This window comes from Equus quagga, chromosome 12, assembly GCF_021613505.1.
Source record: "Equus quagga isolate Etosha38 chromosome 12, UCLA_HA_Equagga_1.0, whole genome shotgun sequence".
Lineage (NCBI taxonomy): Eukaryota > Metazoa > Chordata > Mammalia > Perissodactyla > Equidae > Equus > Equus quagga.
Genome location: NC_060278.1, coordinates 101,396,264 through 101,423,139, shown reverse-complemented (window position 1 = coordinate 101,423,139; position 26,876 = coordinate 101,396,264). Strand labels below are relative to the sequence as shown.

The 26,876-nt window shown below is 49.6% G+C and overlaps 1 protein-coding gene and 1 long non-coding RNA gene across 5 annotated transcripts in view; both read left to right on the top strand.

Annotated features, from left to right (window-relative positions):
• ATP9A (ATPase phospholipid transporting 9A (putative)) overlaps positions 1-26,876 on the top strand; it is a 126,145-nt gene that overhangs the window by 84,583 nt on the left and 14,686 nt on the right. For all 4 annotated transcript variants that reach the window (XM_046678932.1, XM_046678933.1, XM_046678934.1 and 1 more), the window contains exons 15-22: positions 6,985-7,146; positions 17,106-17,198; positions 18,234-18,317; positions 19,690-19,860; positions 22,275-22,373; positions 24,451-24,540; positions 24,650-24,794; positions 25,627-25,691. In XM_046678932.1, the coding sequence (XP_046534888.1) occupies positions 6,985-7,146; positions 17,106-17,198; positions 18,234-18,317; positions 19,690-19,860; positions 22,275-22,373; positions 24,451-24,540; positions 24,650-24,794; positions 25,627-25,691 (909 nt within the window). The remainder of the gene's footprint in view (positions 1-6,984; positions 7,147-17,105; positions 17,199-18,233; positions 18,318-19,689; positions 19,861-22,274; positions 22,374-24,450; positions 24,541-24,649; positions 24,795-25,626; positions 25,692-26,876) is intronic.
• LOC124248622 (uncharacterized) lies at positions 12,066-15,417 on the top strand. The gene is made up of 3 exons (XR_006891096.1): positions 12,066-13,542; positions 13,626-13,706; positions 14,388-15,417. It is a non-coding gene; the product is annotated as an uncharacterized LOC124248622 (long non-coding RNA).

The following is a 26,876-nucleotide window of genomic DNA, read 5'->3' as shown; positions in this document are numbered from 1 at the left end:
GACAGCAGTGGTTCCAACAGCAGGAGGAAACGGCCACCTGTTGAATGTGTGCTCTGTGCCAGGTAGCATGCAGTGGGCATCCTTTATGACCCAGGGTCACTGTGATTGTGCCTGTTTTGCAGATGGGTGTAGATTGGCTAAGGAACGTTTGCAAGGTCACATGGCTGGCAAGATTAAAACCAGGCAGCCCACATCAGAGGCTGGACTCGGAACCCTGCAGTGCCACCTCCCTCCCCGTGGGATGATGGCTTGAAAGTGCTTTGTCAACTCACGAAGTGCCACGGAGAGTTAAGCTCCTGCGTTGGGGGAACTCAGGGCTGATACTGGGTGAGGTTCCAGAGTGTCCGATTCTTCTTTCCTGCTCCCGTCCCCTTGAGTGGCCTGTTGTGAGAAAGTGTTCAGTGTCTCTGTTCTTCCAGGCTCAGTGGGACGTTTTTTTGTCCCTTCCCTCTTTTCTCATCAAGTTTGGTGATGATAAACCTTCTTTGCCCAGACCCCAGAAGCCTTCCTTTGGAGTGTCTTGCCTTTACCGTCCCTCCCTCCAGGATCCTGCCCGTAGAAAGGAAAACCAGAGAGTGTGTGCCTCCGCTACGCCACGGTAGCCCTGAAACAGCCCCTCCAAGGGGCTGTGAGAGCTGGGCAAGGAGCTGTGCGAGTGGGACTCTCGTCCTGATGGCAGAGTGGATAGGCGGAGAGCCTTCTGCATCCATCTGCAACGTCCAGGTGCTGGGAGTTATACACAGGAGTGATGTAAAAATACAACGAAGATACAGCTAATCTAGAAGCAGATTTTATTTTTATTTTTTCCTCTTGTTATCAGAGTAGCATGAGCTTTTTACAGAAAAATTTAAAAATTAGAGGAAAACACCTAAAGACATTTTGAGGTTTCTTCCTCTCTCTCTTCTATACATATAATTTAAAATTTACTGTCATTCCACATCCATCCTGATTTGATCACTTAGTAGTATATTGTATTATCCCTTTCCAGTAACCGTCTGTGATAAGATTTGTGGTGTATTTCTTCTGTCTCCCAAGCATATTGTTTAGGTGGTCTCTCACTTTTGGCCGTCATCACTAAGGTCGTGTATTCAGTCTCTGCACATCTCTGAGGGTGTCTGTAAAAGGCACATCTCGTTTTGCGTTTTCTTAGCCCTGTTGCAGAGAGTGAGGATAAACGTCAGTGGGGACAGGTGAGCACGTGGCTTTGAGGGGGACCTGCAGTCTCAGTCCTTCTGTGGCCCTGAGGTTTTTTCTTCCATGAATGCACTCGTGTCTCAGGTGTGTGCTTGTCCCCGAAATGCCTTCTCATAGCCCCAGGCCTCAGCTCCAGGCCCTTGGACAATGACAGCATTCAGACGTGTGCACAAACGGGCTCAGAGTGTTGAGTCAGAAAGATTTAGGAGGCTGGTGGGGCTTTACCGTCACACTGCCATGACCTCAGACCCGAGGGTGAGGTCAGAGAACAGAGGTTGGGAACTTAAGGAAAACGTCCTCCATCAGTGTTATTTATTAACCACCAGGCTAGAGTCTTGAAATAGGGTTTGGTTGCTCAGAAGGTTGGGGGGGGAGCTGTGTAAGACAGGAGCAGAGTGTTTCAGGGACGCTGTAGAAAACTGACAGGTGAGCCTCCCTTGGTATCAGCTCATCCGTGGGTCACAGGTGCAAGCGTGCTGTCCCATGTCATGTTAATGTTGGCCTAGAATGGACCTAAGTGAATGGTCATTTCTAAGTGGCTAAGTTTTTAGGGAGATGATGCCCTTCTTTCTTCTCAAATAGTAATTTTTATTGGAGTTAAGTGATGGAAGCTGAATTTCAACTACAGGATCAAAGAAATTTGGACCAGAGAGTGCCCTTTTACTACAGCATCTCGTCCACTGATTCTTAAACATAGTGGGCTGTGTTTTGTTTGCTCCATGCTATGTTAAAAAAAAAATCTGCAGCAACATTTAAAAATCACTTAATGTTATATAAAATCAGCTTCTCTTGAGAAAATTCAGATCCTGAAATAATGGGCCCCATTTCTACCTGGCAGCGGTTAGCTGAGCTGGGCGGCTGCTGCCTCAGTTTACCCCTGGCACCTATGCGGCCTGCCCTGTTCCTGTCTGCTGCTTGCCCAACCCCTGTTGGCATTCCAACCTGGAACCCCGCTGTGGCACGTTGTCGAATATATTTCCTAATGAAGTAAAGGGTATGTCAGGTCTGGGGGTCGATGTGTAGTCTCGAAAGGCTGGACCCGGGCAGACTGGCTGCCCTTTGTAAGCCTGGGTGCTTACCTTACTGCACGCCGCCAGAGAACCCCTTAATCAGGCACCGGATTCATGCACGCGCTTATGATTAGGATGCATCCTGCTTTGGACAAGAACTCAAGGCTCTTTAGCCTGCTCTGGCGTGCTTCCCAAGCACACATTCACAGGTACAAAGGGAAAGTTATTACAACTTGTCACAGGCGGTTTATTGCTGATCCACAAATGATGAAAAAGCCCTTTCACGGACAGCTCTGGCAGGAATTCTTCGGATGGCATTTTAGGAGGGGAAGCAGTAGCCTCTGTCCTTTGGTTTCCTGATCCCGCGCGGAACACGCAGCAGACTCCTGAGCCGGGGCCCCTCTCTGCCCCTTTCTTGGTTTCCAGCATTTGGTCGAGTTTGCATCTAATTTATTTGTTCATTCATTCACCTTAATGAGTTTTCTTTTTCTGCTGCTGCTCTGACCCCTGGATATTCTGACCCAAGGCCTCCTGAGACCCCACTCTGGCTGTTAAGGACAGCGAGACTCAGGACCCCGAAATCCTTTGTGATTTGGCGACATCAAATGATTCTTGTGCACGGAAGCCCGGCCCCCCCCAGAATAACAAGTGGCCTCATTTTGCATCATCTTGTTTTGGAAAGGAATGCATTTCGCTCACCTTACCCCTGTAATGTTTGTCCCTGCTGCCATCGAGAAGGGTTAGTGTGCCCCAATTCTAAACCAGTCTCTTCTCAGTAGGACCTGGGGGCATTTTATATGTCCTGTTAGAAAGTAGCTTTAAATGAACGCTGACTTATGTTAAAGTTGGAGCAGAAGAGTGGCAGGTGGGAGTGAAAGCCCCCACAGGGCTCCTGTCCTGTTGGAATCAACCCCCAAGGAGACGAGGCTGTTGTGATTAGGACGTGGACCCGAGGGGCGGGGGCAGCATGGTCTGGGAGGTTCCTTGACTCCATTGAGAGGTCTGCTGTAGAAGAAAGCGCGGTTCAAAGATGTTTGCCCGAAGTTGTAATTCATTCGTCATCAAGAACATTTGTCGTCGTTGATCGTGTCAGTTTATAGGTCGACTTTTCCTCTGACACGGTCCTGTGGGGTCCGTGGCGTCGGGGGCTGGGCTGGCCGAGGGCAGAACCACCTCCACAGCCCTGGAAGCCACTTGCGCTTCTGCAGTCCAGAATCGTTCTCGACTGAAGTTAGGAGCGGGCTTTGGGGGGAGTTAGCATATCTCCTTGAAGCTCAATATTACAGACTTTTCTCAACACTTCAACAGGCTTTTAAGGGGTGAAGTAGCAGCTGCTTAAAAACCAGAATGAAAAAATCCTTTCAACAACAATCATGTTTGAAAGCATCCATAGAAGAATTTTTCTTTTTCTTTGTTACTAAATTGGTATGTAAAGAAGGATGTAAATTTAGTCAACATTTTGGGGCTTTATCTACCTAGGTATTTATAATATCTTGTATTGTGTTGGGATATTTATTTACTTAATTAAAATGAAAAATAAAAAATGTATGTACATCCTAAAATATTTTAGTAGTATAGAGAGATAAAAGTAAAAGGTAGATTTCTTTTCACGCGTGTCACCCTGTATACATTTTAATGCGTTTACCAAAGCATTTTTATATATACAGGTAGGATGATTTTGTATATACCAATTTTTACTGATTTGTTCATTTTAAACTTTGAAAGAAGATCATTAGCAGATAAGACAGGCCATACTGCAAGTCAGAATCACTGAATTAAACAAATAAACGAATGGGTTTCCAAAGACTTACGCAGGCTAATAGCAAAAAAATAGAAAATAAAAAAATAAAAAATCCTTGTTCCATTCGGCGTTTCTGTGGAGGTGGAGGTCTGTGTGACGGCTCCTTCCGTTGGTCAGATTTGAAAGCTAATTCACGGTAATCCCGGTTGACTTGTTAGGACATTGTTAAAAGAGGATAGAGTTTCCCATTCTTGGAGAATGGCTTCTTGCTAATGTAAATTCAGCTAATATCAGCAGTAGAAACCTAGTTAGATATCTGAGGATAGGCCACCAAAGATGTCTAAACAGGATGTTCAGAGGTGGGACGGCAACGAGAGATAATCTGCTTCATGCCCCGTATTTTCAGAGGCCCAGGGAAGGGCTGGGGCGGGTGTTAGAGCTGGGCTGAACCCAGTTGTGAGCTCCAGTTTGAGCCCCACCCCTCCAGGGTGCAGCACTACAGCTGAGATAAAGCCCAGGGGTTCCAGAAACAACCGCGAGTGGCCGGCTGCTCTTGCTGAGTGTCTCTTGGTTGAAGGAGTGGAAACTTAGGAAGAACCCTAAAGCAGAATGCTTGAGGCGAGCTGCACTGCCCGAGACTCCGTCCTGTACCTTCCGCCCCCCTCAGTGACAGAACATCCTTATGAAGTAGCTCAGACCTGCAGACACTGCAGAGTCATGGCGTGAGCGCCCGTGTGCGCACTCCCAGGCTTGAAGATGAGAACACGTGGCAGGGAGATGCTGCCTCCTGGATACCCCTTTCTCTGTCGCCTTCCCTCACTCCTCAAGTCGACACTCTCCTAAAACTGCCTCCTTTTCTTTCCCTAGAGATTAATTTTTATAAGAAGAAAGGAGGAGGGGGCACCTTTTCTTTTGTCGTTTTCAGACACCGTGCCCTTGCACTAGGATCGGAAGGAAGGGGCATCTTGTTTGGCATTAAAACTGGAAGCCTCCTGTGCTTGTTTCTCTTTGGTGCTGATGTTTTAAAATAGCACAGATTGGTCCTGTTCCGCTTCTGTGGTCAGAGCCCGAACTGGGTCTCCCCGAGCTGTAATCAGGTGTCGGCAGGGCTGCTTCCTCCTGGAGGCCCAGGGAAGAATGGCTTCGTTGCCTTTCCAGCTCCCAGAGGCTGCACGCATTCCTTGGTTTATGGTCCCCTCCTCCATCTTCCAAGCCAGCGACCTCTCATCTCTCTGACCCTCCTCCTCTCACTCTTCTCTGGGGCCGCAGGCAGGAAAGTTGCCCTTTTGGACGATTTGTGTGATTACGTTGGACCCACCTGCATAATCCAGGATAATCTCCCCGTTTCAGGGTCCTCAATCTTAATCACATCTGCACAGTCCCTTTTTCCAGATAAGGTAATATTCACAGGTTCTGGGGGTTGAGACGTGGGCATCTTCGGGGCCATTGTCCAGTCCACCACACCTCCCACTGACTTTCTAACGGTGACAGTGTGTCAGGGGGATGTCGGACTGCGGCCAGGCACCCACAGAGGATGCGCTCATGTGCATGCACCCTGACGTGGGCCCCGGTGATTCGAGAAGAGGCATGCGGAGGTCCGGGATTGGCGCTTTCCCTTGGGCCCCTTACGGGGGCGGTAGGCCTGCAGAGCCCGTCGCAGCCCGTCACTGCTGCCGGCCGAGGGCAGCTCACCTTGCCTGAGTCTCAGGTTCTCCATCCTTCAGGTGGAGCTGGTAACTCCTGCCTCAATGGGCTGTCCCACGAGGGAGCAGGATGCCCCTGTCGTTTGGCCCGCAGCCACACTGTGGGTTCCTCGTCCTTCCTCCTGCCCGCCGCCCCAGGCAGTGGGGGAAGGGCAAGTGGGGGAGGATCGGTGGTCTCCGACCCCTCCCCAGTCTCTCTCGTGTCTCCACCTCTTCTTTCCTTTTGCCCTCCTATTTCCTTCTTTTCCTGGAGACCCCAGGCCAGATTGACATGCAGACACGTTTTATTTTCTTCACGGGCTTTTAAGACATGCGAATTAATTGCTTACATGTAAAAGAGATCTCAGGGACAAGTCCAGGTTGCTGTTGTTTCTTGAGAAACTGGAAGCTCTGGTCATCCTGGGCCACCTTCCCATGGGGCAGCTACTTGGCCAGTGCGTCATGGTGGTGCTGCCCCCTTAGATGGGGCTCTGGCTCCCCCTTGCCACAGGCCCCACCCAGCCTTCTTCACTCACTGGCCTGATGGGTCTGGCCCCTGTCTTGGAGTTTGTGACCCCCAAGCTTTTGCCCTGAGGTGAGGCAGGCCTCACTGAGGCTAAGAGAAGGGTCCCGCTGGTCCCTGCCTCTGGGAGTGCAGTGTTGGGGTGGGCAGGACTGTGGGCTGGGAGCAACTGAATTAGCTTCTCCGAGCCTGGATTTCCTCGTCTGTGTAGACAGTCTTCTCACCCTCCGCAGTACCAATGTCTGGGATGATATAATTTTCTGTTGTGTTTAGCAGCATCCTTGGCGTCCACACACAGTAGCATGCAACACCTCCCCTCACTGTGATAACCAAAAATGTCCCCAGACATTGCCAGATGCCCCTTGAGAGGCAGAATTGCCTGATTGAAAACCGCTGTAGATCCCACCCGGTTAAGTATTCGTGAGGCTTAAAGGAGAGCCTGGCGGTGGACCACTGCCCCAGCGTCCTGCTCCTTCCTCCCCATGTCTGTTTCTCCTCTTGGTGCGAATTCTTCTGGAAGTGGTCTCTGGTTGTGCTGATCACTCTCGATCCTCTGCAGTTCTCTCTGCCTCGGCTCTGACGCACACCCTGCCTTTGGGCCTGGAAGAGAAGGTGCGTTGCAGCTTTGGGGGCAGCTGTGAGTGCAGGCGCCCCGCAGCCCAGGGGGAGCAGATGCTGTCACTGGTCCATCACTGGACCAGCACAGCCTTCCTCAGGGACACAGTGACTGCTTGCGCTCCGCCTGTCACTGTGCCCCCTTCCACCTTTGTGTTCATTTGCTTGACCTGGGAGCCTTGACTGAATGTCTGACCTTTGACCCTGTGTTACATTTAGGTGGCCCTGGTACAGTGGACCGAAAGTGTGGGCCTAACCCTGGTGGGCCGAGATCAGTCTTCCATGCAGCTGAGGACCCCTGGCGACCAGATCCTGAACTTCACCATCTTGCAGCTTTTCCCTTTCACCTACGAAAGCAAGCGCATGGGCATCATCGTGAGGGTGAGTTGTCTTATTTTTTACTTCAAATGGTACCCACCCCCCCCCGTGTACTGTGTGTGTCCCTGTGGCTCGACATTCTTTCTCACCCCTTTCTGACCCTCTGTTGTGATGTGTGTCATCCAAACTAACAAGGGAAGATAATTCCCGAAGCAGAAAGAAAGAGACTTCATCCATTGGACAGACGTCGGATAGCTGATCAGCTTCCGGTTAATCCAGACCTAGAGTGAAAGATCTAATGCATGTAGATTGGACATTTCTTGGTAATAATACGTTTCTCATTGTATACTCTTTTGGTTATATATATATTTTTTATTGAGGTGAAATCACTTAGCGTAAATTAAACATTTCAAATGTATGAAATCCAGTGGCATTTAGTACATTCACAGTGCGGTGCGATCACATCACTACTGTCAAGTTTCAAAAAATTTTCATCATCCTGAAAGGAAACCTCGTACCCGTTAAGCGGTCACTCCCGGTACCTCCTTCCCCCTAGGCCCTGGCAGCCGCCAGTCTGCTTTCTGTCTCCGTGGATTTACCCGTTCTGGATATTTCATAGAAATGGAATCACACAACATGTAACCTTTTGTGTCAGGCTTTTTCCACTTAGCGTAAGGTTTTCAGTGTTCATCTACACTGTAGCACCTATCAGTCCTGCACCTCCTCTTATGGCTGAATGGATTTCCACGTTGCTTATCTGTCCATCCATCAATGCACACTTTGGTTGTTTCTGCCTTTTGGCTATTGTGAATAATGCTGCTATGACATTCGTGTAGAAGGATTTGAATACCTGTTTTCAATTCTTTTGGGCATTTACCTAGGAGTGGAATTGCTGGGTCAATTACTCAACTGCTGGGTAATTCTTTTGATTTTATGAAGAACCTCCAAATTGTTTTCTACAATTATGCACCATTTTACATTCCCACCAGCAATGTGTGAAGAATTTAGTTTCTCCATATCCTCACCAATACTTGTTATTTTCAGTTTTTTGTGTTTTTTTTTGAGGAAGATTAGCCCTGAGCTAACATCTGCTGCCAATCCTCCTCTTTTTGCTGAGGAAGACTGGCCCTAAGCTAATATCCATGCCCATCTTCCTCTACTTTATATGTGGGATGCCTGCCACAGCACGGCTTGCCAAGCAGCACCATGTCTGCACCTGGGATCTGAATCGGTGAACCCTAGGCCGCCAAAGCAGAACGTCGGAACTTAACTGCTGTGTCACTGGGCCGGCCCCTCCGTTTTTTTGATTATAGCTATTCTAGTGGTTGTGAAGTGGTATTTCGTTGTGGTTTTGATTTGCATTTCCCTAATGACTAATGATGTTGAGCATCTTTTCATATGCTTATTGGCCACTTGTATATATTCCGTGGAGAAATGTCTCTTCGAGTCCTTTGCCCACTTTTCAGTTGAGTTGTCTTTTTGTTGTTGAGTTGTAAGTCCTTTGGCCACTTTTTAATTGAGTTGTTCGTCTTTTATGTAGGCCCTTATCAGAGATATGATATGCAAATATTTTCTCATTCTATAGGTTGTCTTTTCACTTTCTTGATAAAATTCCTTTGATGCACGGAAGTTACTAATTTTGATGAAGTCCAATTTATCTATTTTTTCTTTTGTTGCTCTGGACTTTGACGTCATATCTAAGAGTCTATTGCTAAACCTAAAGCCATGAAAATTTACCCCTGTATTTTTTTTTCAAGAGTTTCGTAGTTTAGGTCACTGATGCATTTTGAGTTAATTTTTGTGTATGGTGTGAGATGGGGGTTCAGCTTCATTCTTTTGCGTGTCGATATACAGTTGTCCCAGCTCCATTTGTTGAACAGACTATTATTTCCCCCATTGAATGGTCTTGGCACGTTTGTTGTAATTAAATATTTTTAATGGTTTTTCCTTTGTACAATCACAGAAGTTACTGAAAGAAAATATAGTGGCCACTCAGCAGCATCATTTTACCATATATATTTCAGATTTTCTCTTTATATTTTTGAAACTTTTATTGAAATACAACATACACCGAGAAAAATGCAAACATCCTAAGTTCACAGCTCAAGTGTTTACAAAGTTAACACACTCATGTGACCAGCATCCAGAGCAGGAACAGAATCCCGCCCACCATCACATTAGTAGCTCCCTCGAGCGCTTTTCTGGTCATTTACTGCCTCCCCCACCCCCCCAACCAAGGGTGTAACTAACCTCTGTCCTGCTTTCTTCTATTGACTAGTTTTGTCTCTCTTTGAACTTTGTAAAAAGGAAATTGTACAGTAGATAACCGTTTTGTATCTGGGTTCATTTGCTCAAATTTGTGTTTGTGAGGTTCAGCCATATTTTTTGCATGTATTGTAGTTCAAAAGATTTTTTTAAAGAAATAAAACATTGTAGATTCAATCTAAGCCCCATGTACCTTTCCTAGATTCTCCACTCTTACTCCAAATTCATCGTCCTTAAGAGTTTTAAAATAGTCTTGTCAGACATGTTTGGGTACAAATAATATGTATGGTGGTTTTCATGTTTCTATTCTCTGTATAAATGGCATTGTTGTGTATGTATCATTATTCCACTTCCTGTTTTTTCTTCAAAATTAAAAAAACTTTACTTCCGTTTATAGACTTAATCCTGCGTCATTAATCTTAGCTGAGTCATAGTGCAGTCACGTGCCGCATAATGACGTTTGAGTCAGCGATGGACCACGTACGCGATGGTGGTCCCATAAGATTAGTGCCATAGAGCCTAGGTGTCTAGAGGCTGTACCATCTACGTTGGTGTAAGTGCCCTCTGTGACGTTCACACAATGACAAAATTGCCTAAGGACACATTCCTCGAAACCTATCCCTGTCGTTAAGCGGGGCATGACTGTATCTCCTTGTGCGGATACACTTCCCTTCCTTTGGCTTAGTGCACTTCCCTGTTGAGAGACATTTAGATAGTTGCCACGTTTTTCCCATTAGAAACAGCACTGCTGTGCGTAGCCTCGTCTGCTCCAGCCTCCATCGCGCATCTGTCAGTCTTTCTCCATGGCGTGAACCGAGAGGGAGAGCCGTGGGGTTGGAGGATATATACCTCTTTAAGCCTCCCAGATACCGTCAACTCGTTCTCCCAAGTGCTGTGCTAATCTTGGTCCCCCTGTTCTTCCGTGTCCTCACCATTGATAGCATCAGACTTTTTACATTTTGCCAATCTGAAGAGTCTGAATTAACATCTTTGTCTGTTTGCTCTTTTCCTCAGAGATCCCCCTTTCCATTCTGGGAAGTCGGGAGACCCTGGTGTTCACACCTCACTTTGTTCGGTAGTTCTCAGAGCTGGCTGATGGTCAGCATTACCGAGGGAGCTTTACAAATGCAGATTCCTTGGTTCCATCCCAGACCTAGTTTGGTGTTGGGATGGTTCCCTGGTATTTTTAAATTTTATTTTATCTTATTGAGGTCATAATAGTTTATAACATTGTGAATTTCAGTTGTACATTATTATTTGTCAGTCACCATATAAATGTGCCCTTTACCCCTTATCCCCACCCCCTGACCCCCTTCCCTTCTGGTAACTGCTAATCTGTTCTCTTTGTCCATGTGTTAGTTTATCTCCCACATGTGAGTGAAATCATATGGTGTTTGTCTTTCTCTGCCTTATCTCGTTTAACAAAATACCCTCAAGGTCCATCCATGTTGTTGCAAAGGGGACAATTTTGTCTTTTTTATGGCTGAGTAGTAGTCCATTGTGTATATATACCACATCTTCTTTATCCAATCATCAGTTGATGGGCACTTGGGTTGCTTCCATGTCTTGGCTGTTGTGAATAATGCTGCAGTGAACATAGGGGTACATGGGTCTCTTTGAATTGTTGATTTCAAGTTGTTTGGATAAATACACAGTAGTGGGATAACTGGGTCATATGATATTTCTATTTTTAATTTTTTGAGAAATCTCCATACTGTCTTCCATAGTGGCTGCACCAGTTTGCATTCCCGCCAGCAGTGTATGAGGGTCCCTTTTCTCCGTATCCTCTCCAACATTTGTTATTTTTTGTCTTGGTGATTATAGCCATTCTAATAGGTGTAAGGTGATATCTTAGTGTAGTTTTGATTTGCATTTCCCTGATGATTAGTGATGTGGAACATCTTTTCATGTGCCTGTCGGCCATCTGTATATCTTCTTTGGAAAAATGTCTGTTCAGATCCTCTGCCCATTTTTTTTTTTTAAAGATTGCCACCTGAGCTAACAACTGTTGCCAGTTGCCTTTTTCTTCTTTTTTTTCTCCTTCTTCTCCCCAAAGCCCCCCAGTACATAGTTGTATATTCTAGTTGTGAGTGCCTCTGGTTGTGGCATGTGGGACACCACCTCAGCATGGCTGGATGAGCGGTACCATGTCTGTGCCCAGGATCCAAACCGGTGAAACCCTGGGCCGCCTAAGCAGAGTGCGTGAACTTAACCACTCGGCCACGGGGCTGGTCCCCCCTGCCTATTTTTTGATGGGGTTGTTTGGTTTTTTTGTTTTGAGTTGTATGAGTTCTTTATATATTTTGGAGGTTAACAACCCTTGTCAGATATATAATTTGCAAATATTTTCTCCCAGTAGGTGAGTTGTCTTTTCATTTTGTTCCTGGTTTCCTTTGCCTTACAGAAGCTCTTTAGTCTGATGAAGTCCAATTTGTTTATTTTTTCTTATGTTTCCCTTGTCCCAGTAGACATGGTATTCGAAAAGGTCCTTCTAAGACTGATGTCAAAGGTTGTACTGCCTATATTTTCTTGTAGCAGTTTTATGGTTTCACGTCTTACCTTCAAGTCTTTGATCCATTTTGAGTTAATTTTTGTGCATGAAGAAAGAGAATGGTCTTCCTTCATTCTTTTGCATGTGGCTGTCCAGTTTTCCCAACACCGTTTACTGAAGAGATTTTCCTTTCTCCATTGTATTCTCTCAGCTCCTTTGTTGAAGATTAGCTGTCCGTAGATGTGTGGTTTTATTTCTTGGCTTTTAATTTTGTTCCATGGCTCTGTGTGTTTGTTTTTGTGGTTCCCTGGTATTTTTAAAGGTTCTTCACACTATTTGAGTTGATGGAGAGAACTGACTCAGATCATGAGAATCTTTGGAATAACTTTCATCTTTTCTGAATTTTTTTTTTAAACAAGTAAGAATCCCCTTCACCCTCAAGTGTTTCATGCCTTAGAGATCAAAGTTGTAGACTCTATTATAGTACATTAGTAAGAGCGGCGTTAGTAATTGTTAACAGTATTAATCAGCGGCAGTAGGAACAATGTAACGATAATGAGTAGGTAACATTTAAATGGTGCTTATTATGTACCAGTCTCTGTTCTAAATGATTTGTGTAAACTAACTCGTTTAATTCCCACCATAACCCGATGAGGTAGGTACTATTATGATTGGCATTTGACAGAGGAGATAACTGAGGTGTGGAGAGGCTAAGAAACTTCCCCAAGTTCACAGAGCTGGAAAGTAGTGGAGCTGTGAGGTCCCCAGGTCCATGCTCTGTACCACTAGGACCTGGCAGTCTGGGTGTGATGAGGCGGTGTCAGAAAGCTCATAGAGCACCCGTAGTGGCGTTGACGTAGGGTATGATTTCTGTGTTGCTGCGTAATAGATTATCCCGCACTTAGTGGCTTCAGACAACAGTAGGTATCATCTCTCGGTTTCTGTGGGCCAGGAGTCTGGGTGCAGCTTAGCTGGGTCCTTTGGCTCAGGGTCTCTCGCAGGCTGCGCGGTCCGGGGCTTAGCTGGGGCGCTGCTATCAGCCAGGGTGCCACTCGGGCAGGATCCACTTCCAGATAAAATCAGTGTTGTTGGCAGGATTCAGTTCCTTGCGGGTTGTTGGACTGGGAGCCTTAGTTCTTTACTCGCTGTTGGCCAGAGGCCACCCTCACTCATTGCCGCAGGGGCCTCTCCATGGGACAGCGCCCGTGTCAGCTGGCTTCATCAAAGTGAGCAAGCGAGAGTGTGAGCGAGGTGGAAGGCACAGTCCTCTGTCCCCTGATCTCAGAACTGACCCTTATCAATCTGCCTTACTCTGTTATTAGAAGCCAGTCACTGGATGGCAGCCCCAACTCACTGGGAGTGGCCCACGGAAGGGTGTGAGTACCAGGAGGTGGGATGACTGGGAGGCATTGTAGAGGCTGCCTCCCCGGGGGGAGGTAGAAACAGCTCTGTGAGCTGCTGTTCTGATGATCCAGTTCCACGCAGCATGAACATGCTTTGAAATCAACACATTTTAAGAGATTTTTATGTCCCTGATGCCAGTAGGTAATTTCAGGTTCTAAGGACTTTCGAGCAGGAGGGGAACTTTTTCTGCCATGCAGCTGCTGCTTTTCCCACGGGTCCACACCTGGCCCGACCTGTGGCTTCTAAACCGTATCTGATGGCAAGAGCATCCGTGGCCTGGAAGTAGCAGCGTGAATCCTGTAAGTGGGTGTTTCCCGGGGAACGAGAGTCATTATCTCCTGTGGAATTACTTGCATTTTGTTCCAGTGATTATTTTTTCAAGTTCCAGGGCTGTGGCCTCTGCTGAAGTCATTTGAGGGCTGAATCATCATCAGATAGCCAGCCCAATATCAGCCGTCCTAAAGTAAGTGGGCACAAGGCCCCACCCTTGCTTTAGTTGTAAAGGATTCTCACCCCCAGACACACGCGTATCATCATTTTATGAGATGGGGCCCCTCTGTCTCCCACAGGAAGAGGAGGACTCTGTGCCTGGAAGCATGGGATACTGTTGCATGGGCCAATCTGTCATTCTTTAAAAATAGTGCTGCTTGCTTCCCAGGTTATTAAAAAAAAAACAAAACAGCATTCGGTTAAGGCATTTAGAACAAATAAATATGTAAAGAAGGGGATCAGAACTATTCATCTTTATTTTCACCACCCAAAGACAACCACTCTTACCCTTTCAGAGAATTTCCCTTCAGTTTTTTCCTAAGTGTGGACGAGTGTAACTACCCACACACATTTTTATAAAATTGGCATTGAGCTCCACATCAGGGTTTCTGAACTCTCCCCCCAACCACTGAGCTACACATACGGTGAAAATTTTCTCATATCATTTAAAACATGATTTTTATGATTTTAATATGTGCGTAGTGTTTCATTGGGAAAAGTACCATTATTTAATAAAATATTCTCTTTTTGGATGCTTAGCTTGCTTTTCTTTTCTCACTACTAAAAATCTGTGAGCATCCATCTTTGCTGGGCTGTCTTTAATGAAGTGCATATTATTTTGCGAATTTTTCTTGTTTTCCACCTGTGTCATCAGCCCTTTCAAACACATGTGAGCTCGTGGACACTACTCGTCAGCATCTTCTTGCGAAGGTCTGTGGGTGAATCTCCGTTTTTGGAGAAGGTCGGCAAGGTTGGAGAAGCCAGGTTCTCTGGGCTTGTGTGCCTGTCTTTCTGAGGAAAGGTGTGTCGCCTGTTTGGTTTTGGTTGTGTATGAGCTGTTCCACTGCCCTCCCCCTGCCCCCCCGATGTGGAATGATGGGGTCGAATTGTTGGTGTAGACCATACCCTTGTGACTGTTTGACTAAAAGAAGCCTTTGTACAGGTGCCAGAATCAAACCACAGTGGAAAAAGATGAGGTCCCCAAACAATGCAACACAACCAGCAGATCTTTGTGAATTTACAGCGTAATCTTGCCATAATATGGGAACGGAGTAACCTTGTGATGAACTGGGAGAGAGGAAATGACTCATGGGAGGAGACGGTGGGTCCAGTATTTATATTGGACGAGACGGCTAAGCTCTCTTGAACCCCTCTGGAGTGGAGGAAGCTGGGGAGGGCCACTACTTTCTACAGCTATGTTGTTAAGCACCATTTGGTTGAAGCGGAAAGGGAAAAAACTCGGGTGCTTTCATGTTCAGACCCCACGGCTCTTTGGCCTGAGTCATGAGCCAGCATAGGCACGATCTGTCCAAGATGAAGCGTGTGGTCCTAATGCTTTTAAAATGCAGGTGCCTCTTCGTGGCGGGGGATGCTTTTATGAGTAAGCATGTCATTCCGAAAGATCGTCAGTGACTGGAGGGCATTCGAGAGTTATTTGAAGTGGGCAAGTTATATCACTAATTTGGCTTTGGGTATTTATTTCGTATTCAATGAGGAGTTCACAGGCACGCACTCCAGGCTTCTCGGGGTCTCAAAATTTAGGCGTGAGCTAGTGATGGCCGTGCTTGGTTCGCTCGCTTGTCTCTACTGCCTCCAGGCTCACCATGATGGGATCCATTGAGGAAAGAGTCATGGGAGAGCCAGCCCTGATGGCCTAGTGGTTAAGGTTTGGCGTTGTCACTGCTTTTTTTTTTTTTTTTTAAGATTTTATTTTTTTCCTTTTTCTCCCCAAAGCCCCCCAGTACATAATTGTATATTCTTCATTGTGGGTCCTTCTAGTTGTGGCATGTGGGACGCTGCCTCAGCGTGGTTTGATGAGCAGTGCCATGTCCGCGCCCGGGATTCGAACCAACGAAACACTGGGCCGCCTGCAGCGGAGCGTGCGAACTTAACCACTCGGCCACAGGGCAAGCCCTGGCGTTGTCACTGCTTTGGTGGCCCGGGTGCATTGTCTGGTCGCAGAACCACTCCACCCATCTGTCAGTAGCCGTGCTGTGGTGGCAGCTCACATGGAAGAACCGGAAGGACTTACGACTAGGATGTACGACTATGTGCTGGGGGGCTTTGGAGAGGAAAACAAAAGAGGAAGATTGGCAACACATGTAGCTCAGGGTGAATCAGATGAATCTTTCCCTGCCAAAAAAAAAAAAAAAAGAGTCATAGGCTGGGAAGGAGCAATTTCACCATCATTCCTCAAAGTCAGGATTTCTCAGCCTTAGTGCTGACATTTGGGGCTGCATGATTCTTGGTTTGGGGCCATCCTGTGCACTGTAGGATGTTTAGCAGCATCTCTGGCCTCCACCCACTAGATGGCAATAATTCCACCCCTTAGAGTTGTGGCAACTGAATATGTCTCCAGACGTTGCCAAATGCGAAACCGCCCCCAGTGAGAACCTCTGGGCTAAGCCTTGTCCCCCACACACAGGGCGGCTGAGGGCCTTGAGGAGCTGCGGTGACCCGAGCGGGAGAGGTGACCTGGGTGGGCATTTTCTGAGTATCTGGCCCTGTGCTCCGTGTGGATGATTTCGTTAAAGCCACAGCAGTCTGTGCTGTCAGAGTTGTCAGCATCCCTGTTTCACAGGTGAGGAAACTGAGGTTTGGAGAAGAGACGGAGCTTGTCCAAGTGCACACAGTGGGAGCTGGTGCCGGGTCCAAGCAGTTGGTGCCTGTTCCTGGGCATTAGCACCCCCCAGAACATCTGGTCCATGTGAACTGAAAATCTGGCTAATTTGATCTCTGGCTAAGTCCTCAGGGGGTCATTGGGGTCTGGAATTATCTAGCTCAGCAGTTCTCAATTGAGGCATTGTGCCCCCCAGGGGACATTTGTTTATGTCTGGGGACATTTTGGTTGTCACCATGGCAGGTGCTGCTGGCTTCTAGTGGGAGAGGCCAGGGATGCTGCAGAAGATCCTGCCACACACAGGCCGGCCCCCCACAGCAAAGCACTCTCGAGCCCCTAACGTTAAGAACGCCAAGGCTGAGAAACCCTGATGTAGGTAATTATTTTCCTTCCCAGTTCTTTCAGGTGGACCACGATTTGGTGATGCTGGCAGTCCTACATAAAAATTTAGAATTATCTTATAGCGTGGCAGTCCGTTCCTGTTGGAATAGTAGTAACTTTAAAAACAAAGTTCTTGAATCCTTTTGATCTTGCTTTCATCATTTGATAATTTTCTGAATGCTTTGAGTTTTCTTCTGTTTTCTGTGGCCTTTGCCCCGAAGTGAAGCCCCCTCTTGCTTTTTATCTGTGGCCAAATGAAAAAACCTCGGTGTCTGCTAAGTCGGCTTCGTGCACCATCTGTCGTGGGAAGTGGGCACTGGAGCAGAAAGCAGCGTTGCCCGCGGTTACTCATGGCTTCCGGCCCCTCTCTAGGATGAATCAACTGGAGAAATTACGTTCTACATGAAGGGGGCAGACGTCGTCATGGCTGGCATCGTGCAGTACAACGACTGGCTGGAGGAAGAGGTAGGTGTGACGCAGGGAGGGAAAACTGGGCCCCAGAAACGTGATCTGGAGGCCATCTCTGGGGTGCTGAGGTGGGTCTCTGTATTCGTTACCTGTGGCTGCATAACAAATCACCCCAAAATGCAGCGGCTCACAACAGCACACGTTTATCTCTCACGGTTTCTGTGGGCCAGGAATCGGGGCGCAGCTTAGCTGGTCCTCCGCTCAGGGTCCCTCATAGGCCGTGGTTTGATCTGAGGGCTCAGCTGGGGCAGGACGGCTTACACGCTCTCCCAGTGGCCCTGGGCGGGATTCAGCTCCTCACCGGCTTTTGCCTGGAGGCCGGGACCAGGAGTGGGGACCTCCGGGGGCCCCGTCACAGGCTGCTTTGTGACGTGGTGGGTTGGCTGCTGCAGGGAGAGAAGGAACTATCCGGTTGTCAGGCCACTTTTCTTTCTTCTCTCGGCTCCAGGAGGGGAATCCAAATTTTACTTTCAGTAATAGTGTATTTTCATCTAGGGAGTTGCAAATCCAAACGCCCACAGGGGCCAGGCGGGGAACTCGAATGAATGGAACAGGCTGGGATGTGTTTTATGACAGGGCCGCACTTTGTGTGTTCAGCATATCGGAATATTCTTCACGTGACAGTTACATTTTCTGGGAGCACATGGAAGCAGCCAGTTTTCAGCCATCATTGACTGTGGTCATTTGCAAAAGTGCACCCAGTTTTGTCAGAGGTTTGGTTTTCCCAACAAGCTGGAAATCCAGGTTTGTCTGGAACCTCACAGTGTTGACTCAATTGCAGAGCACACTGGGCGGGTCAGGGACAGCCTGGCGGAGGCCGTGCTCGGCCGGCCAGCCGCTGGGACACAGCCTCCCCTTACGAGGTCTTCTCACGGGAGATTGCTCTAGGGGAAAGCAGGGCTCTGATTTGCCGTTTCGCTGTCCCCTTGGGAGGGCCTGTCCCCTCAGCATCCAGCTGTCCTCAGTGAGGGTCAGGGACCCGGGGACAGAGCCCTCAGGGCGGCTCTCAGCTGACTGACGTCTGCTTTCCAGTGTGGAAACATGGCCCGCGAAGGGCTGCGGGTGCTCGTGGTGGCGAAGAAGTCTCTCGCCGAGGAGCAGTATCAAGACTTTGAAGTAAGTGGCTCGCGACCTCCCCGTTGTTTCTTCAGCCCTGCCTGTCTCCCCAGCTCCTCCTCACTCACTCTGCTCTGGCCATCCTGACGTCATTTCTGAGCACACCAGTTTCCCTCTTATCACGGGGCCTTCGTACTTGCTTTCTCTCTGCCTGGAACTCTCCTCCCTCCCAGAGCGCCACGGCCCACTCCTCTCTTCCTTTGGGTCTCAGCTCAAATGCCGCCTCCTCTGAGAAGTCCTCCTGGACTCCCCCCCTAAGGCAGCCCCACCTCATGACTCTCCATCTGTCACCCCGTCTAACTTCGTTCATTGCACTTATCACCATCTTTAATGACCTTGTTTACATATATATTTTAACATTCTTCTTAGTTTCTCCTTTCTAGAATAAAATCTTTTTGAGAGCAGAGACATTATCAGTCTGGTTTGCTCTTATGTCCCCAAAACTTAGGCTCGTCCTTGGCACGTAGTATTCATTCTAGAAAACTTGAAATGAATCACATCTTAGAGCTCTAGTTTTTTTAAGCTGTAAAGAATGTTGGAGTTGAAGTAGATCCCTGACTTTCATGGCTAAGGGTCCAGCATAAATATGTCGTGTTTATTGTCATCTTGTCCCACGGTGTGTCCTTTGAGGGAAGGGGCCTTCTTGTATCCCCTGACCAGGCATAAAGCCGGATGCACACACGCACGGCTGAAAGGGGGTGACTGAGGTTGGGGGGGCAGGCTTTTGGGGCCCTTGTCTTGCTTCACCCAGAGAACCTGTGCTCAGGTCTGTCTCTTTTCTGGGTTTGAGTTCTTCGCGAAGTTGGGGTTAATAAGAATTCCAGCCCTGATGCATTCTGCCTGCCTTTTGGTTCTAAAGGCGTGTGCGTTGTCGGCCCATCAGGGGATGTCACTGTTTGTCCGTATCTTTGTTAACACTGTGGAGTCTGGCTTGACAGAAGGGTTGGGTCGATGGTCTCTGGAAGTGGGACTTCATCTTTAGAAAGCCTGGTGGTTGAGTTCTTGGTTACAAAGTGTATGTTGTGAGGTGGGGGAACCTACTGTTTTTTGAGACCTTGAGTTGTGCCAATCCTTGCAACAACCCAATGAGATTGGAACTGTCATTGCTGCTTCACGATGAGAACAGCTGAGACTCAGAGAAGTTAAGCGACTTGCTGGAGGTCGCACAGCAGGTGAGTGTAGAGCAAAGGGTGGCACTCAGGTCTCTCCAACCCCAGTGTCTGGGCTGGTGACCTTGGAAGGAGGCTGGAAACCTCCATCTCATCCCTTTGAGGTCCAGCCCACGTGCTGGGGTCCCCTACCCTGCATGGTTGGATCAGTCAGCCTCGCAGCTCCCCACCCTGAGCGGTGACTGTGCCCCCTGGTGTCCCAGGCCCGCTATGTCCAGGCCAAGCTGAGTGTGCACGACCGCTCCCTCAAAGTGGCCACTGTGATTGAGAGCCTGGAGATGGAGATGGAGCTGCTGTGCCTGACGGGGGTGGAAGACCAGCTGCAGGCGGATGTGAGGCCCACCCTGGAGACCCTGAGGAACGCGGGCATCAAGGTAGGGCGAGCCCGCCTGGGCCCCGCTGTGGGATGACCCGCCGTGTGGAGCTGACTTCCAGAGTCAGCCACTTCCCCCTGCAGCAGCGTGTAACACGAGGAGGGGAGAGGGCGGAGGTGGCAGTGGAGGGAGCCAGGGTGCCTGGGCAGTGGCCTGCAGCCCCGTCCGCCATGGGCCGCCCCCTTCCCGCCCTTGTGGCCCTGGTTCTGAAGGATGTCTGTGTGCTGTTCCTAGCTGTCCCCTCACCACCGGGCCCCGTGAAGGCGGGAGCACGTGCGTGTGCTCATCCTTCAGTGCCGAGCTGTGCCCGGCATGTTTGGGGTGTTCCTTATAGTCTTGTTCAGCGACCGGCCACCAGCCATCCATCTCTTGATCTGGGTGTGTGAGCGACCACCCAACGGAGTGACCGCCTCCACCAACAAAGTGCCATATTTACATTTTGTACTCTGCTGTTTGGGACTAAAAAATATATATCTGGGAGTTTAATCCGGGGAGGCCAGTAGAGGGCATCTGAGGAGCTGGCTGCATCCTAATGGACCCAAGCAAAGCCCGGGGACCCAAGCAAAGAAAAGCAAGATGGATGCTGGATCTGCGCCGGCCCTCGCGCCCGGTTGGGAGGGCTGCCTGTGAGCGGCCGTGTGTTCGGTGCGGCGGGACGCCCAGCACAGGAGCTCCAGCCAGTCAGTCCCATGGGGGGACACATATGTGCACCTGGTTGGTTGTCAAGTAAATTCTGTCGTGGATCTTTGGCTTGCAGGCCTGGTTCATGGCAAGGCAATTGCCAGCGAGATCCCATTGTTGGGAAGGCAGTCCGATGTGGGAAGGGCCTGCTTCTGCTGCCCTGTGGTGTTGAAAATTTGTCGCTGGCAGTTTCTGAGACCTCTGCTCTCGGAGTTTTGGAGATTCCAGCTTCTGCTCTGGCTTCGTCCTGAGGTTTTCTCCTTCCTAAAACCTTTCGCTCCCGAAGACAGACGTTCCATCCGCAGGCTGTGGGCTCCTCTGTCTGGTTTCCCTTGTTAGGTGGGAGGAGAGCGGGGAGGCGGGAGGGTCCGGGCAGTTTGTAAGTAGGGTCCCGGGTAACATCTTTCTCGGGCAGAAGATGCTAGAGCTTGGACGCTTCCTACTTCAGCCCCTGTCCCAGAGGCAGCCCCTGAGGCCGAGCGAGGTGGCCTCACTGCCCAGGTTCTCACCTGGGGCTGGGCCTGGAGCTCAGGTCTGGGCCCTTCCTGCCGCACCCTCCCTATCGTCCCCATTGGGGCTTCAGCCGTGTGGGGCACTGAGGACCTTCCATGGTGTTCTAGAACCTGAGCCTCTTAGCTCCTTCCCCGATGTCTGCTCTTACAGCAAACCCTGAAAACCGGCAGCAAACGGGGATCCCTTAAAAGAATATTGTTTTTAAGGCCAGATGGGACATTGAGGGGAAACGCTGACGCATGAGGGTCAAACCCAGAGGCCAGGGCCTCCCAAAGGGGCCTGGTGCCTTCATCCTGCCCATCCCACTGCCTGGGTTCGAAGGCCGCCTCTGCTGACTGCTTTGTGGCCCCGGGCCAGCAGCTGACCTCTCGGTGCTGCCGTTTCCTGCGTCTCAGAGTCGTTGTGGAGATAGAAGGCACTGATCGTGGGCAGCACTGGGAGGGCGCCTGGCACGGCGGACGCTCAGGAAACCTTATGATTTTCTCTCCCACACTTCCCGCTGCCAAGATGGGCTTTGTCTGATGGCCCTAGGGCCCCTCCCTGCTGGGAGCAAGGAGAACAAAGGGTTAATGGGTGAATGAGCAGAGCAGGGAGCGCCTTCCTTTGGGCTCCGAAGACCTGGATTCTGGGCCTGGTTGGGACAGGAGCTAGCTGTGTAGCTTTGGGGCAAGTCACCTACCCTCTCTGAGCCCACAGCAGTGAAATGCAGAGCGGTCTGTTACGAGGTAAGGAAGACCCTGGCCTGTTTGCTGCCAGCATGTTATAGTTCGGGTTAACCCCCTCAGATTCCGCACGGGCATCCGACCACGCAGAAAGGCCGTATGTGACGTGACGGAGCAGTGTTTCCTGTAGGATACGGAAGTGACCCCTCATTCCTCCAGCCCTCCCCTTCTTTGAGAATATTTATTGCTTTGAGAAAAATTCCCAGAAAGAAGATGACGAGGTCAGAGGCTGAGCTTTGTGGTGTCCACTGAAGTGTGTGGCCAAACGGTTTTCTAAAAGGGTCACACCAGCTTTTGCTGCCACCAGCAATGGTCACTCAGGGTCCTGAAGCCCTTGAACTGGGGCGTTTCCGTGGTGTTTTGGGGACACCATGCGCCTCGAGGAGGTGGATGGAATGTGTCGAGTTCAGCTCAGTCTTCTGCGAAACTCAGCTGACACGGGTGACAGGGGCGGCCTCAGACACTAACGCAGGGACCTCTTTCATATTGTAATTCCAGGTTTGGATGCTGACGGGGGACAAGCTGGAGACAGCTACATGCACAGCGAAGAATGCACATCTGGTGACCAGAAACCAAGACATCCACGTGTTCCGGCTGGTAAAGAGTCCTCTGCTGTGGGGCCTTGGGAGCTGACGCTGCAGTTGGCCCTGTTACCTTATAGCCTTGAGTGGGCCCCTAAAGAGGGCAGGGGGACGCACAGTAACCACCCAGGGTGGGGGGCCTGTGTTGTATGTTTGCGTGGAAATCCTGAATGACCCAGGTGAGCTGAAGGGTTCCTTCCTGTGGTGGCTCAGGAGCGCCTCATTACAGCCCACGTTAACGCTGTGTTTTCCACCTGGGGGGGTCATGGTCCCTCTGAGAAGCTGAGGAAGGTTGGCCCTACCAGCGTGAAGGATGCAGATAAGCTTGTGCCCGGGAAATTGTAGGTACAAGTCTGGGAGCTCCCTGAACCTTCAAAGGCCTAGGCCTTGGATGAGAAATAAATTCCAGATCACAGATATCTGTCTGTCTGCCCTCCTGAAGGAAAGCCTTTAGGAGCCTTTGGAAGGAGGTATATTGGGCGGGCAAATGAGAAGCTTCCTGCCCTCCTGGCAAGTGCTTGACCGAAACTTGGGCGCTGCTCCAAGGCTCGAAGCCACAGGCTGTGATTGGCTTTCCTGACTTGGGCGGTAAGGCCCCTGGGTCCCTTCCGGGGCGGGATGCAGCAGCCCCACTTACCTGAAATCAGATCCACCCTACCAAACACCTGGAGGGCTCTAGATGTTTTGGGGGGTCTTCCCCCGGCCCCTGCCTTGGTCCGTAGCACGTAGAAGCTTCAGGAAATCCAGCAGGTTGGGAGTAGCGCCAACAGCATTGTGTCAAGGCAGATGCAGTCGATCCTCATTATTCGCGAATTCTGTATCTGCGAATTTGTGCACTCACTAAAATTTATCTGTAACCTGAAAATCAGTACTCGAGACGCTTTCGGGGTCATCTGTGGACGTGTGCAGATGGCTGGGAAATTTTCGTTGCCTGCCCTGCACATTCCCAGCTGAGGGCGGACGAGGCGAGGCGCTGCCTTCCGCTTCAGCTGCGACACTGTAGGCGAGCGTCCCTCTCACGGTCCACTTATGTCACCTGTTTTTGTGCTTTTTGTTAGCGATTTCACTGTTTAGAATGGCCCCCAGCACAGTGCTGAGGTGCTGGCCACTGTCCCCAAGGGCAGGGAGCCCGGGATGCGCCTTAGGGAGAAAACGCGCAAGAGATCAGCTTCCTTCCGGTGGAAGTTTCAGTGCTGTCGCCCGGGAGTTCAGTGTTAATGAGCCAACAGTAGATATTTTAAAAGATGCCTTTAAACAGAAGCACACGTGAAACAGTTTATGTGTTGGTCGATTGACAAAAATACTGTGCAGAGGCTCAGGAACCCAGCCCCCCTTTCCCCTGGGAGCAAAGGTTCAGCATTCACAGCAACTTCATAGCATATAATTATCACCAGTAGTGAGAATGGACTGTAGGTTCTAGAATTCAGAGGTTTCAAACCATGCCTGTGCTGGCCGCCTGTTTTTGTAAGTACAGTTTTATTTAGACACAGGCACACTCATTTGTCACCTGTCGTCTGGGGCTGCTTTCATGCCACGCTGGCTGAGTGGAGTGGCTCCGACAGGGGCTGTGTGGTCCACAGAGCTGGCATGCTTCACATCTGGTCGTTACTAGAGAGGCTGGCTGCCCTGCTGGATGCCTGGCGTCCGCGGCCTGCCCCACAGCGTGCTCGCTGTGTGCCTCAGGCGGGCTGACCCGTCTGGCCGCGCCGTGGTCCCTCACGTGCAAAGGAGAGCTGCTTTCCTGATGTATCTCGCAGAGTCATCATGAGAACTAAGGGCGGAAATCCATGGAAAGTGCTTAGCACAGTACCTGGCCCCGCATGAAAGTGCGGTTGATTTTAGCTCCTGTCTTTGTTCCGTGGGTCACGGTGCCCTGGAGGAAATGCAGGGTGCTGGCTGGGCTACAGGCTCTCCTGATTCCCACAGAATCACAACGAGCGGGGTTTAATTTGGCTCTGGGTCTGGCGGCAGGGGAGGGGCAGGGGTCCTTGGCCGCGGTGGCCATTGTCTTGCCAGCAGCTCCAGGAAGCTGCTGTTTGTTGTTCTACCATCTTCAGGGAGCGAAGCTTCCTCCACCCTCTGTCCCCTTCCAGGTGACCAACCGTGGCGAGGCCCACCTCGAGCTGAACGCCTTCCGCAGGAAGCACGACTGCGCCCTGGTCATCTCTGGAGACTCCCTGGAGGTGGGCACGGGGACCCCACCGGCTGCTCCTCCCGGGGGGGCGCGGGCCCCTTCCTGCCTCTGTGGGGGGCGCGACCTGGGCCGACCCCCGCCTCTGCCCGCTCCCCCAGGTCTGCCTCAAGTACTACGAGTACGAGTTCATGGAGCTGGCCTGCCAGTGCCCGGCCGTGGTCTGCTGCCGCTGCGCGCCCACCCAGAAGGCCCAGATCGTGCGGCTGCTGCAGGAGCGCACGGGCAAGCTCACCTGCGCGGTAGGTAGGTGGCCGCCCTGCCCCGCCCCTGCGCACCGCTGCGGAAATGGATCCGTTTTCCGTAAGGAAGATCGGGTTCTGCTGCCGGGCTCCTCGGATCCCCCAGGCCACTTGACTCAGGTCATGATATTTTCCCCACGCACTTTGGCTCTCTTTTCGGTATGATTATGATTTTTAATATTTGCCGTTGAGAAAGAGCAGATAAGCGTGCCCGAGAGCTCCTCTCCGTTAGCTTGCACGTCCTTTGCTCCGGACACGGGACGCAGCGTTGCGGAGGAGTGAAGGCCGAGCGCGCTGCAGTTGGATCTGGGTTCCAAGCTCTGCTCGTTTTTACCAGCGGGGGGCCCACGGGGCTTCCTTCGCCCGTCTGAGCCTCAGTCTGCTCATTGGTAGAATGAGATCTTAACAGTGTTGTCCTCAGATGGTGCTTATGACCGTAGAAAGGGGCAGCATTCAAAAAGCGCTGGCTGCAGCACGCAGGGAAGGTCCAGTAAGGACAGTGTCAGTCATTGCCGATGATGTGACCGGCGCCCCACACCGCAGAGGCAGGCGTGCGGTGCTTGTAAACACCGGTGTGGCCTGGACAGGGTCTTCCTGATGCTGCTCGGTGGCTGGGACCCTCGGCCAGCCACCTGGTCCGTCTGACTCTGATCTCCTTGGCCTGTAAATAGGAACCTGATTCCACGGGTTGTCAGAATGATTAAATGGAGCCGTGTGGAAAAGGCACTTAGTAAGCACTCCATGGAAGGCAAAAGCGTGTGATTAAAGCAAGCACAGACTGCGGGAGTCGTGCGTCTTGCCTCTCCCCAATTTCCCGGCTTTTGTGTGACCCGCAGGTGATGGAGGCAACGACGTCAGCATGATTCAGGAGTCGGACTGCGGAGTGGGCGTGGAGGGAAAGGTGAGCGCGTGAGGGGGGCCGAGGGCTGCCGGGTGCTTGGTGTTCAAGATCTAAGTTGCCGTGTCGTTGGGCTGGGAGCTGTTCCGCTCCTCTAGCTGGAGTTTCTTTTTCCCCGAAAGACAACACATCTTTAATATTTCTGGAAATTGTAGATTAGAATACAAAGCATGACCTGTGTGTTATAATTACCTAGTATTGTTATGTGGAAGCCAGAGATCCATGTGACTGTATCTTAACAGACAAATGCTGATGTTTTGCTTGCCAACACCTAAATCAAAAAAACAAGTGTTTGCTGTATTCTTAGGATACACTGAATGCACTTAAGACTTTCGCATGAGAGCAGCGTTGTCAGTAAAAGCTTTAGTTGTCACACTGTGCGCTGATCTCTTGGGGATTATGGAGGAAGGTGACATGGTTTGCCCCTCACTGAAAGGTCTTGGCATCTGCAATTTTTAAAGTTTGTGTCTTATGACATAGTTTTTCTCTTTCCTTGTCCACTGTGTGCTTGCCTCTGATAGTTTACTCTGCTCTGATTTGTGACCTTTAAATGACTGTAGGCAGAAAGAGTGAGCACCGAGTTTGTTAGTACTGTGTGTAAACTGAGAGTTCAGAGGTTCTGAGTGAGGGCCAGAGACGCTCCTCGTACGTTTTGTTCCATATCTTCATGAATTTGGCTAATCCATGAGCTTTTCTTTTTCCTTTTCCACCCCTTCTGGTTTTCTCATTCACATCTAGTTGACAGTTATTTGAAATTGCAGAGTTAAATGATCCTTGAATATGGTATTATGTCTGAAATGTGTATAGATACCTTTAATGCAGGTTTTAAGAAGCACACTTGAGTTTAATAGATAGAATTTTTTACATATTTCTATGTGGAACTAAAACATTTAATGTTCTGTTGAAAATTATATTCTGTTCCTTTGTTTTTGGAGTATAAAAGTAATAAGTGCTCACTGTAAAAAATTAAAACAATTTAGAAATAAAATGCATCCTTTCTTTTAGACAGCTGTGTCAGACTAGGAACATTGGTTATCCTTCCCGAATTTTGGTCTATGTGTATATTACTGGTTATGGGTATGAATATATTTGTTTTATTTACATATGTACAGCTACACACATATATCTTACTCGTTTATATATTATTTTCCTGCATAATTTAGAAATAAAAACATTAGACTATGCATT